The sequence below is a fragment of the Amyelois transitella genome, chromosome 17 (genome assembly GCF_032362555.1).
Source record: "Amyelois transitella isolate CPQ chromosome 17, ilAmyTran1.1, whole genome shotgun sequence".
Taxonomy (NCBI): domain Eukaryota; kingdom Metazoa; phylum Arthropoda; class Insecta; order Lepidoptera; family Pyralidae; genus Amyelois; species Amyelois transitella.
In genome coordinates, this window is record NC_083520.1 from 5,105,310 (window position 1) to 5,119,092 (window position 13,783).

Genomic DNA, 13,783 nt, shown 5'->3' on the forward strand with positions numbered 1-13,783 from the left:
CTGAAAATTAAACTAGTAAATTTACTTTTTGGGGAAATATTATTTCATTTGTCGTTCCTTCATTTGATAATTTGATCTGTTTACTGCGGACATCCTGTTAATTCTAGATATATCAATCCAAATCTTATGTCTATCTCTGTGAGGACACTCATTCAGATACTTGAAAGATATTGAATCATTATCAAACTACTTATAACATAACTTTATTAACTTCCGGTTGAGTAAGAAATTAGAAATGTTTATTTCAACCTATTCAATATTTTCTTTAGTCATTTATTCAGATAAATAAAATCTTCTATAAATTATATTAAACTAAATTATAATGTTGTTTTAATTAGAGCGCACATTACTACACACACCTTTCCCTTCCTCCTGGTTTTAGTCCCGGTTGCACCCTCACCACTCTGGAGAGGAGCCCAGGGTGTCTCTGACAATGGATCCTGGATTGAGTATTTCAGGTTTTTACACGAAGGGTGTTCCCGTCTGACCTTCGAAGCCTTTGCAGGAGAACCTAACCCGTATTGGATAGATCATGATTACACATCCAGTTGCCTGAATTTTTAGCTGATTGCGCTCACCGTAAGAGCATCAGTTAGCATTCAAACTAATGTACATAACTTCGACAATAAATTGGTACATGGCCGAAGTGGGATCTGACCTGTGCCTTTTTGCGCCACACTCATTTTAACCGGGCCCTTACCAATTCGACCACCGACGCTCTTTTACTACACAACGCACAATATTAACAATAAATTTCAGAAAATTATTGGTACATTACATGCCATGCGCAGATGTGCGTGTGAGTGCATTATCATGTTCCACTAACGTCATTCAATATGCAAATAGTGTGCAGTATAGTGTGTAAATAGTATGACGTGTAATAAATAAGTAAATAGTAATGAAAATCATCATATTTTGTTAAAGGAGTTAAAATGTTTGGCGGCGAAACTAGTTAACTCCTTTCAAAGTATATTTGGTTTGAATAATTATTAAGAAAAGGAAAGAAGGGAAAGGATAAACTTGGGATTTTTCTTGCAGGAGATTAGGTAGCAACCTGACACTAATTGGATCTTAATTCCATCATAAAACTGTACAGCTGAACGTGACCTTTCAGTCTTTTTAAAACTGTAGGCTGTATGGCTCAAGGCAAGGAATATAGACGTGATTATAAGTAGGTAGGTGGAATTAAATTTTTCATAAACAAGAATTTTAATTTACATACATATAATCATGTACATATGTATGATTTTAAAAATCCCTGTTATTTATGACCAAAAATAAATCTGTGGTATAAAAAAGTTAAGTGTGTATTCTACTTTATGAAGATTGGTCAAGCAGATAAAGCGTGAAGAAGAAACAAACAATTGCGTAATTAAGTATATTATTAGTGTGAAAAAAATGCAGTAGAGTATGAAAGGAAATTTTCTCAGATCAAAACAATAATTTAATGTTTACTCTCACTGGAAAACCCTACGTAAACCTATTGTTATTTCCTTGATTATTTTCTGATACAGGTATCTATAAACTGATAACTTCAGATGAAGGTATATAAGCAACGAATAATACAGATATGCATATAGTGAAATAATGGGTTGCGCTAGGAATATTTTCGCACTTATAGCTTTGGTAAGTAGTGACCCCTTAAAATTTATATTTCCAATCCAATAAGCATGTTTAATCAATCAAAGCAATCATCTTTTATTTAGAAATCATGATAATGTTTACTAACTGTCACCCGCGACTTTAATAATGGTTACTTATTATGTTATTTCAATATCTAAACAGTTTTGCAATAATATACGAGTGGTATATTACTGCAAAATTTTCATGAATATTCTTTCGGTAGTTTTTGCGTAAAAAATAACAAACATACATCCATTCAAAACATAATATTAGTAGGATGATAAGTATTCCTTTAAATTTAAACTTTTTAGGTAAAGGTTTATAATTACAAAATTTAAAAAATATGTGTAAAATGCTCCTGTATTTAATTTTGTGTACATAAATAAGTAAATAAAACATAAAACTATGATAATCGAAATTTACATTCACCTGCAGAAAACTAGGTTTACCTCATAAGGTTTTGGTTTGTATGAAATTATATTATATTTGGAGTAACTTAATATTTGGAGTAACTTAAACTCGTGTTCATGAAAATTTTTCTAAATTTAAAATATCTCTTAAAACCTACTCTACTTATGAAGGAGTACCTACTTAAATTAATATGTTTAACAAAGCAACCGCTACACGCGCTCCAAGTACATTAAAGCAAATTGCTTTTAAAATTTATTAAACTTTACATTTCATGGAACACTTTGCTACACAATAATTAAGTGTTGTATGTAAGTTGTTGTATGCTTTCAGTTTTAAAAGCAAATTAGGTTCCCAACTTTAGACAGAAAATAATGACAATCTTGAAATTATTGAACAAAAAAGAATTAATAAGTATCGTCTTATGGTAAATTTTTCATATAGAGAAGTTTTGCTTTAATTTCTGAACATAATTATTAAACTTCAAAACATTTACAGTTTCAAGAAAAGAGCGGGGATGCAAAAAGGGGGCTTATTTTTCCTCCGCAATGAGTGATAACCTTTTTACCCTATTATTTTTACGATTATTAATTTAAAAAATAAATATATGTATTGTTACATAAATGTATAGATAAAAAATAATAATATATATTGTTGTTCTTGCCATTATATGTAGGTATATTTTCTTGCCTAAATTCTCGCAACTTACTTCATTTAAAAATACGTTTAGGTAGTAAGTACTTTTTGGTGTTTTAGTCTTCCCTTTTTTCCACAGCTGGTAGTTATAGGCGAGATATGTGGCCAGATAAGCCAAGGCGGGCCTCATCAATCCCAAGGGGGTGCCCACGGACTCCAAGGCAGATCTAGACGTCAAGTCGTTCAAGATGGCGAGGAAAATGTCGAACCTCTGATAGTAGCTGCGTGTGATAACAATACTATTCCTAGTATATCTTGCTACGATTGTACCACCAGATTGATTTGTAAACCTAACAGCATCGTTCTGGTAAAATGTAGGGGAAATGTTAGACCTTACTGCAACAATGGAATTTGCTCATCTGTTCTTACCCCTGAGTGTGAATAATGAGAAGCGAAGTTTGATGGTATTATACAAGAAAACTCGTAATACCTTTGTCATATAAATGTCCAATTACAGATCAAAAGTAAAGTGGAGACAAAACAAAAAGCATACTTAGTTTTTGATAAATAAATTTTGTTAAATATGTCGTTTGTTTTTGTTTAGTTTATGTGTGATAAAAATACCTATATGGTAGGTAAAATATTTTTCAATGATATTTTACCCGCTCTGATATTAAACACAAACTTTGCCCTGCCTGCCTGTCACCTACTCTACAGTTAATACATTTTGGCTTTCTAAATTCACGTAAACCATCAACAGATTGAAATTTAGAAGAGCCTTTGTTCGACACTAATTAAATGTTATTAAATTAGGAAATTTATTGAGAAATCAATTTTGATATGCGCTTCAATAAGCTGAATAGCCGATTATCCCTTTATAATTAGCTGCTCCTAAAAAAATCGGTTTACGCCATAATCAATGATTATTGTTCTGCAAATTTCTGTGCATTTCTCAATCAGGTTATTATATAACTTAATGCTCTTCATGCGCTTATTATTTTAACTTATACCGAGCTTCTGCCTAAGTACAGCCACCAAAACAAACACCAGGGGTATGTTATTACCAAAATATTAAATCGTTTGTCTATAGTCTCTTCGATCTCTAAATTTTTCTGATTCATAACATTTACTGCAGGTAATGCTCGTACATACTGGTACATGGCTCATACATGATAATAACTTTTCTTGATAATTGTTGTCCTTCAAGTTTCCAATGACAGTTTCCCCATTAAGCATATCGCCATTTTAATAGTTGCCACCAGAACAGATTTTCTATTGAAGACAATGATGTCGTGGCTGCTTATACGTTATTCTTAACAAATTATTAGACGGATATTATCCTTATCTCGTATCTACACGCTTTTGTCCCTATTCTCGAGTAATTCGTATATATAATCGGGGAACTCTCATGCTTGGAACATTACCTTTCTGGATTTGAGAGAGTAACTAAGTAATTCCCGCAGACTATCAACATGGTCGGAAACAAGACTCTTATTTACTGCGCCGTTATTTTGGTAAGAATTTTATTTCACAACTTTTAAATATGGGTAAAATGAAATATAAAACACGTAGGTACAGGTACACCCTTACACCACAGGGTGTACTTACAGATGTAACCATGGCTTAAGTATAGTTAAATTTACCTCATTACAATAAAGTAAAACTTCTATGTTTAATAAGAGTATAAATAAACTTGGTATTCTTCTTGTAGGTGATGGGCTATCAACCTGTCACTATTTTACCCTCAATTATTATAAAGCCGTACGGCTTAACGTGGCCTTTCAGTCTTTTCAAGAAATATATGCATTTAAATATATGAAAGACAACAAATTCGTCTCAAGAAACAACGGAACTTTTATTCCACTTCATATGTAATTTATTCCTGCCATACATGTGTATGTATATTAATTTTTTTTTTCGGGAAAGAAAATACAGTATAGTGCTTTGCAAAGTAAAAACCAAATAAATATAAAAAAAAAACATCTTATAATTTTAAGGCCACCATGTACTTGACCTCAGTAGCTGGCGAAGAAACTGCTGGAGAAGAAGTACCACAAGCTCCTTTCCAAGGTGTCATGAATTGTAATTTTACAGAAGAGGTGAGTACTGTCTCATAGCCCATTTCTTTAGTTACTTAAATTAAGGTTCACAATTTTTACAGAAGACCTATATTAAAGATATTTATATTAATTTTACTTTTTTATATCAATTTTAACCTCATGAAGAAAAAGTAAAATCAAATAACAGATGCACGAGTGTAATGAATATTACATTTGCCCATAACCATAGTTTATTATACAATTGTACTTTTTAAGGAGTAATTTCATGATTGTTTACTTTTATTTCAGAACTTAAAAAGAGTTGAAATAAATATCTTTCCAAGACTGAAACATCATAATTTCATCCTGACTCCGGATCATACATTATTCGTAACATTGTCTTTATATCGTGTTCTCCGGAATTTTATTCTCCTGGGATTCCTTGTTCTATAAATTCTAACATTTCTACAAAAACATTACAAAAGTTTTTTTTGTAGCCTTTAAGATTTATTTAATATATATATATTTTATTTAGAGAGACATGGCGTCTTCAATTGAGCATTTAAGGTCAATGTTTTTTACAAACGTTCTTAAAGCAAGTTGCTATTTTAAATCATTAGGAGTCATCGTTACTAGATGTAAAGTTTGGGAGTTAATTATTTGCTTGAAAGGGCTAATCTGCGGAAATATTAAACAGAATACTTAAAATCTTTTACCCTTAAACAGTTAAATCACCTACGGGTAATAGGGTGTCCCATGGACGAAGCCGTGATGGGTTGGTAGTTTCTATATTAACTTGAAATAGTATTTTATTATCAACAATTATGTTTTCTTCGTATTTAAGTTTTATTCTTTATTAATTTTTTTTCCACATAGCCCTACTTATTTATGTTTTATAACGTGTTATTTATATAATTGACTAGCAGCTCGCTCCGGCTTTACATCGATATTTATACATATAAACTCCTGAATCACTGTATCTATTAAAATAACTGTATATAAATCCGTCGTGTAGTTTTAAAAGTTTAAGCATACAGATATAGCGGCAGACGCGAGAAGCGACTTTACTTTATTCTATGTACCCGGTGATAATGTGTTATTTATTATATAATTTCAGGCACTACGGGAGCACTGTCCCGGATATACAGGAACCCACCCGGGCCAAGGCAATAAATGGAGCGTGGGTTTAACTTACAACCATGGACGCTAAATGTCATCTACCCAGGAATGCAAAAATTTTACAGTTCTTAGATCTACTATAGCTAGAACAATTACGTATTTAATTTTTTGTTGTTCATATTTAAATAAAAGGCAATTACATAAAATAAAATATTGAGTTTCCATTCGTAAGGAAGCCTAAATAGAAATAGGAACATTTAAAACACTCTGTATTCCACTCGGTATCGCTACGGGAGAAAAATATTTGTGATAACTAATACAATACAATTTTCCATATACTTAGATAAATTCATGTGACCCGTATAAGTCACGTCGCCCTGGTGCAAAATAGCCGAAATGAAAATTCTTTTCCAGTAAAATTCTGTTTACCATGGAACCTTTGTCAACCGTTTTGCGATATTTCTTTTAGAAAATAATACGGGCGTATAGTTTTCTTGATATACTTAAAATATGGTATCCAATTTTATCAAACATTTTCTACGTAAGTTATAAAAAAGTCAATCTATTTATTTCTAATTCTATAATTACATTTTCACTCAATGAATACGTTGTAGTGCGAGAGCCTAGACGAACAAATTATGGACGCCCTAGGGATTGGTCAGGGATCGTGAGAAATGGGAAAATATAATCTCTGTCTACCCTGGAAAGAGGTGTAGTTTTATGTACTTACTTATGTATGTTTTTACCCATTACAAGAGATTTGGTTATATAATATGGTCACGGTGGTACTCAAACTTGGTACTCTCGCTTAAGAGTCCACCAACTCTCTAGATAAAAACGTGTATGTTACAGAAATACAGAATTGCAAATAGTACAAGATTTGTTAGTTCAACAAACATGCGTTATTGATAAAATATTGCACTATTATTTTCTTAATCTAGGCAATACTTATAACTGATATGCAGGTACATCTTCTATGTATGACTATCATATAAAAGCATTGAACGTTTATCTTTAAATCAAGAAAGTGGTTACAATGAGTTGCTGTAAGATTGCCATAATGCTGGCTGTGGTAAGCGAGTATTTATTAACAAACAATAGTTCAACATATTTTATATTTACTTTTGACATGTGATAACTTTTTCTACTATTTGTTTGTAATGTTGACTAGCTTTTTTAAAATCCCACTACAATCTTGCCTCGATCAAATCAAAAATCAAACCTTTTTTATGATAAAAACCGTTCTTAATAGTTAAACTACATATTTAAGATATTTAGTAGACTATGTTAACTTTACTATAAAGCATGAAACTCCGAAAGAAATTATTACATTATCTCTATTCTGCCTGTTTAAAAACATAAAATATTTCTTAAAGTATTTTTCAAATTATTAATCGAGAAATTTAAATTATTATCCCAAATTCGAAATTGCTGTTCTATATAAAATACACCTACTTTACATAATTAATTCGACTGTATAATTAGATTTGTAACAGATGTACTCTAACCCCTCCAAGATGGAATACGGAGTCTCAGAGCATGTCTTGAATAAGAAATAAGGAGAAAAGGATAGCTCCGGACCGTTTATTTTTACATTTTACGAGAAAAATACCACACATTATAATTTGATAAATGTGTAGGCTCACCCAATGTTTAATATATCTATAATACTTTATTTAATAAAATCCAATAAAACTTTATTTAATAAGCATAGTAAGTAATATAAAAATAACTTCTTTCTCTTCATTCTGGCTTTAGTGCCAGATGCATCCTCACCATTCTAAAGAGTAGCCTGGGGTAAGCCTTGGGCCATGGATCCTGGATTGGGTGCGTCAGGTTTTTACACGAAGCGTCTCCCGTCTGACCTCCGCAACCTTTGCAAGGGAACCTAACCCGGCTCGATCATGGTAACACATCCAGTTGCATGAATATGCAGGTTTCCTCAGGATGTTTTCCCTCACCGTAAGAGCATCGGTTACTATTCAAACTAATGTACAAAATTTTCTGAAATAGTCTTTGATAAGTAAATGGCCAAGGTAGGATTCAAACCTGCGCCTTTCTGCGCATCACGCTCATATAAATATAAGTGACTAATAATAATGAAATGCGAAAATATTGTAAAGCCTGAACAAAGGTGAAAATCACTCTGTGTTGCAAGCGAGACAACAACTATAAATAACTAGATCTAAGTACATTCCCGTAAAAAGTGTCCGAAACAAACAAATATGTCCGTACGTTCAAAAACGGATCTTATATAATAAAAATAAAGCACACATTCCTCAAATACATAATTTTTCTCGTTCACAATGAGCATTTTTGATATTTGAGAATTGTGTGCTTTAATTTTTGAATGGTTTATATCTGTAAAATTACGTTCACGTTCGCATTAGTGCATCTAGAAATAGTTAATCGTAGGAAACTAGCTGAAGTTAAATTCTCATGTACGATTCCATTATTTTAGACGCAACCAACATGTTTCGCATTTATGTTGTGGTTTTCATTATATACTACGCACTTGTCGTTCCCGAATGGCGGATTAAACGGCGATATTCCAGAAATAGAAGGGAATATCGGTTATTTCAGCTGGTATTATCTGCAGCTGGCTAGGATTATTCTACCTGATTTGCCTAATATAATTCTAGGCATTACGTATCTATCCTGTTAAATAATCATTGTTAAATAAATGCAGGTTCCTTATGTAATAAGAGTACCTACCTTTTAGGCATCCATAGACAACAGGTATTAAAAAAATTCCAGCTCTTGGTAGCCTCTTAGAAATATCTGGTATAAATGAAATTGAGTTTAAATACTTTTGGGGAAAGCAATACATAATAAACGTTGGCAATGTTTTTTTAAATTATTTTTCTTAACATTGTTGAACCTATTGCGTGATACATATAACAACACCTATAGATGTAATATACTTATATCTTACAAATGTTATATAGGTACTTACTTCAGACCATCTTCAGAATATGACACAAGAAAGTCGTGATTTCCTCTTCTATGTAACTATTCTTATCTGTTTATTATGTCGATTCAAAATAGTCTTTTGTCTTTGATAAGTATATAATATTAGCTGACATATCCTGCTCAGTAGTCCATTTTGATAGTTACTAGAAATACCAGTAAAGTTTCATAATGGTTTTCATCAGAGCTGTTTTGTACTGCGCCGTTGTTATGGTAAATTGTTATTATTTGTACTTGAAATTATAAATATGTATTGATATTATCAATTATGTTGATGAAATAAATATAATATCTGCCTTACGTAGTACAGTTATTTATTCAATTCAATCAGTCTTTCATTTGGTACGACCACAAAAATCGTAATAGTCCACAATTTCCCATATTGGCAACTTATAGATAGAGTGCACCATACACAATGTAAATGTAAAAGAGGAATTCCCATAATGCTTTAAAACAACATTAGAGACTTTATTGTTTTTATTAATAAAATGAAGTTTTTTTTTATTATATATACGTTAATCATGGGCACAGTTTATATATATAGCCTGCTAATAAATTGTACTAATATATTGAAGTCTATCCGATATAATAGTGATGACCTTTACCTGTAATCTACTTTTTCAGGCCACTTTATATTTGACATCGGCCTCTGCAGATGAGAACCCTCGCGAAAGTCGAGGGTTCTTCAGTCTGTTTCCTTCGATAGTCGCGTGCAACTTCACTGAACAGGTTTGTTATATTTTTCCTTAAGTTTCCTAAAAACTTATTTGCTCTTTAGTAATGAAATCGACTTCATTATTCCACGCAAAAATATATCCACATTATATTTTTACTTTCTTTTCTATAAAACAATTCGTTCTTTAAATCCTCGTGGCGTTAGTCCTGGTTGCGTCCTCACCTCTAGCATCTATGACCATGATTCTGGATTGGGTAAGTTAGGTTATAACATAAAGTGATTCTCGAATGACCATCGCAACACTTAATTTTTGGATATCATTCAAATCACCATGTTTTGCACACTGTAAAAGCAAGCAAGCAGTACGGTTAAAAGAGTAGAAATGTAACTTATGAACGACTCAGAAAAAAGACTCATTGGCACATGGCCATAATTCAAACAGTATGATGCACATTGAAACTGTGCATCATACTTTTTGAGTCGGAACCTTAACCTTTTAAACTACTAGCATTTTCTATAAGTTAGTTGTTTAACTTTAAAAATCTTTACTAAGTACTTGATTAACTTTTGACTAAGACTCTTCAAAGTTAGTAAGTATATAACTATTCAAAGAGAATGTTTGCTTGGCCGCAGAATTTGTTGAGAGGATGTTTATACGAGTAGTCGTCTGTTTTAAACCAAGAGGGCGGCCCACCTTTTTTTTGCGAAGTTAAAAATAAAAAGTTGAATCATTTTATTCGTACATTCAAAATGACGTCTCACCAAAACACTAGCTAATTATAAAAACTTGATACAAATATGTCACCTGTATCCCATATGGGGAAGCAGAGCCAAAAGTCTTAACAAAACTCGGAGGCCGCCTTCTACTGCACGGCTAATTAATGAAATAGATTATAGTTATAGTGATAGGTTGCTAGCATGTCGCCTTAAATAAGGAAGAAGATTTTTTCATAGTTGGCTTTTGTTATCTTGATTTTACCATACATTTCTTTAAATTGTCTTCTATCCATTCACAGAGTGGCAGCACTTGTCTCAGCTGCAACCAATCCCTCTACTGCTTCCAGAACAACGTCTGCCTCCTTTGGAACTGCGGCGGTCTTCTTCCCAACTGTCATGAGGGTCACTGTTCCACCATCAGACCAGACAATTGCACCAGTTCGTAACAACGCAATAATATGATCTCTACATTTTCCAACACTTAAACGGATGCAAAGAATTTTACGTTCCAATTTTAAATTCTTGAAATGAATTATTTAGTTATTTTTTCGGCTGGATATAAAAATAAGTGATATTGGAGTTAATTTTCGAATAAATTTGAATATGAATGAAAAACAACAATTTGTATTTTTTTTAACCTACTTGAATTGTAGTAATGTTTGAAAAAAACCTTTTTCTGCGTTAGGTTTTCGGTAAAAACACTTTGTTGTGACACTGTAACAGAACATAAAATAAACCAGCTTAGAACATGGCATATTCAGCTTGAATATGCACATAAGTATTCCTCTGATTTACCTCATTCATAAACATTATGGCCGCAATTAAATCCAATGCATTAAAACCGGAACAATATTTTTTGCGTGATACAAACGTACAAACAGAAATTCTAAAAATCGCATTGTCATGTAACTTTTGCGTTGCATTATACTATTTATAAATAATTTGTAATAAAAATACCTCATTTTTGGCCAATATCTTCCAACAACGATCGGTCAGTTTTTTATTTACTGTTTTATTACATGAGTAAACGAATATGTATGGATTTCTGTTTTTGTGTTACCCACGAGTTATGAACCAATTTTTATAAAATTTTACACAAAGACAGACCGGAATACCAGACCTTCAGAAGTAAGAAATAAGAAAAAAAAACTATAATTTACTGAAAATTCTCATTAGATTTTTATAAGAAGGTAATACCTATAGTAAGAACGTATAGAGACGAAATTATATTTATGTAGAGTGAAACCCCGGGAAAAAGGTTAGCTCGAAATATGTATATAAGTACATTTATCATAATTTTCTCGGCTATTTTCCCCTGAACCACGATTTAGAAGTCCAAAAATAAGGCATTTGAAGGCAACATGATGCACACAATCCTCTTGGCGCCAGTCACAGTTGCGTCTTCACCTCTCTAGGGAAGGAGCTTGAGGCGCCTATGACTATGATCTCAGAATAGGGGTGAGTCAAGTTTTTACTTCTCTCGTCTTCTCACCTTCTCCTTGTCTTGCGTTTTGACTAAGACTTTTCAAAGTTGGTAAGTAACTATTCAAAAAGAATGTTTGCTTGGCCGCAAAAGGGAGTCAGAGAAACCTAACCCATATTAGATCTAGGGCATTAAAAAATGATCTAAATGCACAGTCTTAGAATATTTTCAAAATAATGTAAATAAGAAAATGAGAGCATCGACTATCAATATAACTAATGTTATAAAGATTAGTTACTAAGGTGAGGTCTTTTGGTTAATGGCAAGATTTGAACCTGTACTGTATCTTTGAAACGTATTTTTAAGTTAACCGCTCGATCACCGAGCCTCATAATAATATCTGTACATGTTTACTGAGAAGGTAATATTGAAATGCTATTTTCTATAAAGAACAAGTATCGTGTATACGGGAAGTGTACGTAGGTATTGTTCTGCAACTATTCTCAAACATCAAATAACATCATACATCATCAGGGCTGTGAGTTGTGAGCAAAGCTTTTACTTGATTGTTCAAAAGAAAATAAATATATTCACAGATTAATTAATGTTGATTCATAACTACACTTCAAATATTTAAAAATAATCAATTTTGTTGGTCTTTTGAATACAAAAAGTAAACAATTTCAAGAACCCAAACAAGAAAATACATAATATGACCAACCCTGATATCGGACATTGTCATTATCATAATACTATTATGATAAATAGTATAAATGTGGCGATCAGGGCTGGAACATTATAGTTTGATCGATATCAGCAGAAGAAGCTAGTGAAAAAGCAGATCTTTAAATAATCCATAAAAATGGCTGACATCAGAGCTCTGATCTTCTGCTGTATTGCATTGGTAAGAATAACCTTTATCCAACTAAAATATTTTCTATCCACCCGAAACATATCAAGCTTCCGCGTAGGCATTTAGACCAAAAAAATGCCTAAAAAACCCTACTTACTAAACTACATCAACTTTCAGTTTTTCACTTACTACAGATTCAGTTATATACAAAAGAAGATCCTTGTAGTTGTTGCATTTGAACCTAGTTTGATACCTGCGTGCCAATGAACCAATCATTTGATTTTTTTTCAGACCTCAATCAACCTATCATCCAGTTCTGAAATTCCAAAACTCGATTCTGATCTCGAAATAGCCCAACTCAACATGTCCCGGTTCGGTTTCCCACAATTTCCTGGATTTGGGTCCGGTTTTCCCAGTTTAGCTTCATTCTTTGGAGGGGGTAGAAAACGGAGAGATGCGGGCTTTCAAATTCCTAATCTCAACATGTCAGGAGTAAATTTCCCCAAATTTCCTCAACCACCTGGCTTCGATTCGATGCCCAGCCTTACTTCATTTTTCGAAGGTGACCGATGGCGACGAGACACTGAAGCGGAACCAACAAATAATGATGGAGAGCATCAAGACAGGTTCTTTAGCCACTTTTCTTCCATAACCAGTTGCAATACCACAACACAGGTAAACTGTTATTGGTTTTTTTATACTCATTTATCGGATCATATGTAATATTTTTTCGCTGTTTTTATTTTTAAGTAATGATGATAAAAAAATAAACTTAATTTTATCTTCCTTATTTTATCAGGGTGGCCGTTCATGCCTGAACTGTCGCCAAGCGCTTAACTGCTTGTCTAACAACTTTGGATTACTGACTACATGCCGTGGCCTCTTCCAGTACTGCGATCAGGGTAGATGTGTCTTCAATCGGCCTTCCAACTGCACTGGATAAATATCCAAAAAATGATTTACAAGTAGATGGAAATATTTGTTTATGTAGTATATTTCAAATTAACAATTCAAGTTGAGTGTTAGTTTAGATTAAACTTAAGTAGGATTACATTCCAATTTTTAATAAATTATATTATTTCGTGAAGATCTGCAGTCTTTTTATATTTTATCTTCATAATTATTTTTGAAAACTTATATATGAACATATTGACCTTTTATAAGAAGTAAAAGCAATAAGTAACTTGTCTTTGACCGTCAACGAACCCGTAGTTTTGTAGCTGTTTTAGGGAATAGGTTAGTTAATCGAAAATGCGAGCAAGATTAATTTTAATTTAAGAGTGAATATTAATTTAAACAATAAACCCATTCCATAAAAT

At 32.4% G+C, this 13,783-nt stretch overlaps 2 protein-coding genes across 3 annotated transcripts; both read left to right on the top strand.

The window, feature by feature from the left end:
* Positions 1–1,540: 1,540 nt before the first annotated feature.
* Positions 1,541–3,251, top strand: LOC106142219 (uncharacterized). The gene is made up of 2 exons (XM_013343899.2): positions 1,541–1,626; positions 2,807–3,251. The coding sequence occupies exons 1-2, from the start codon at positions 1,588–1,590 to the stop codon at positions 3,110–3,112; spliced, it is 345 nt and encodes a 114-aa protein (XP_013199353.2). The 5' UTR covers positions 1,541–1,587; the 3' UTR covers positions 3,113–3,251.
* A 3,456-nt stretch (positions 3,252–6,707) lies between these two features.
* Positions 6,708–10,762, top strand: LOC106142223 (uncharacterized). 2 transcript variants are annotated; one of them, XM_013343902.2, is made up of 3 exons: positions 6,708–6,897; positions 9,420–9,524; positions 10,488–10,762. In XM_013343902.2, exons 1-3 carry the CDS (start codon positions 6,862–6,864, stop codon positions 10,632–10,634), a joined length of 288 nt encoding a protein of 95 aa, XP_013199356.2. In that variant the 5' UTR covers positions 6,708–6,861; the 3' UTR covers positions 10,635–10,762. The 2 variants fall into 2 exon arrangements, with proteins under 2 accessions (XP_013199356.2, XP_013199355.2); XM_013343901.2 differs by lacking the exon at positions 6,708–6,897 and adding an exon at positions 8,931–9,008.
* Positions 10,763–13,783: the final 3,021 nt, after the last annotated feature.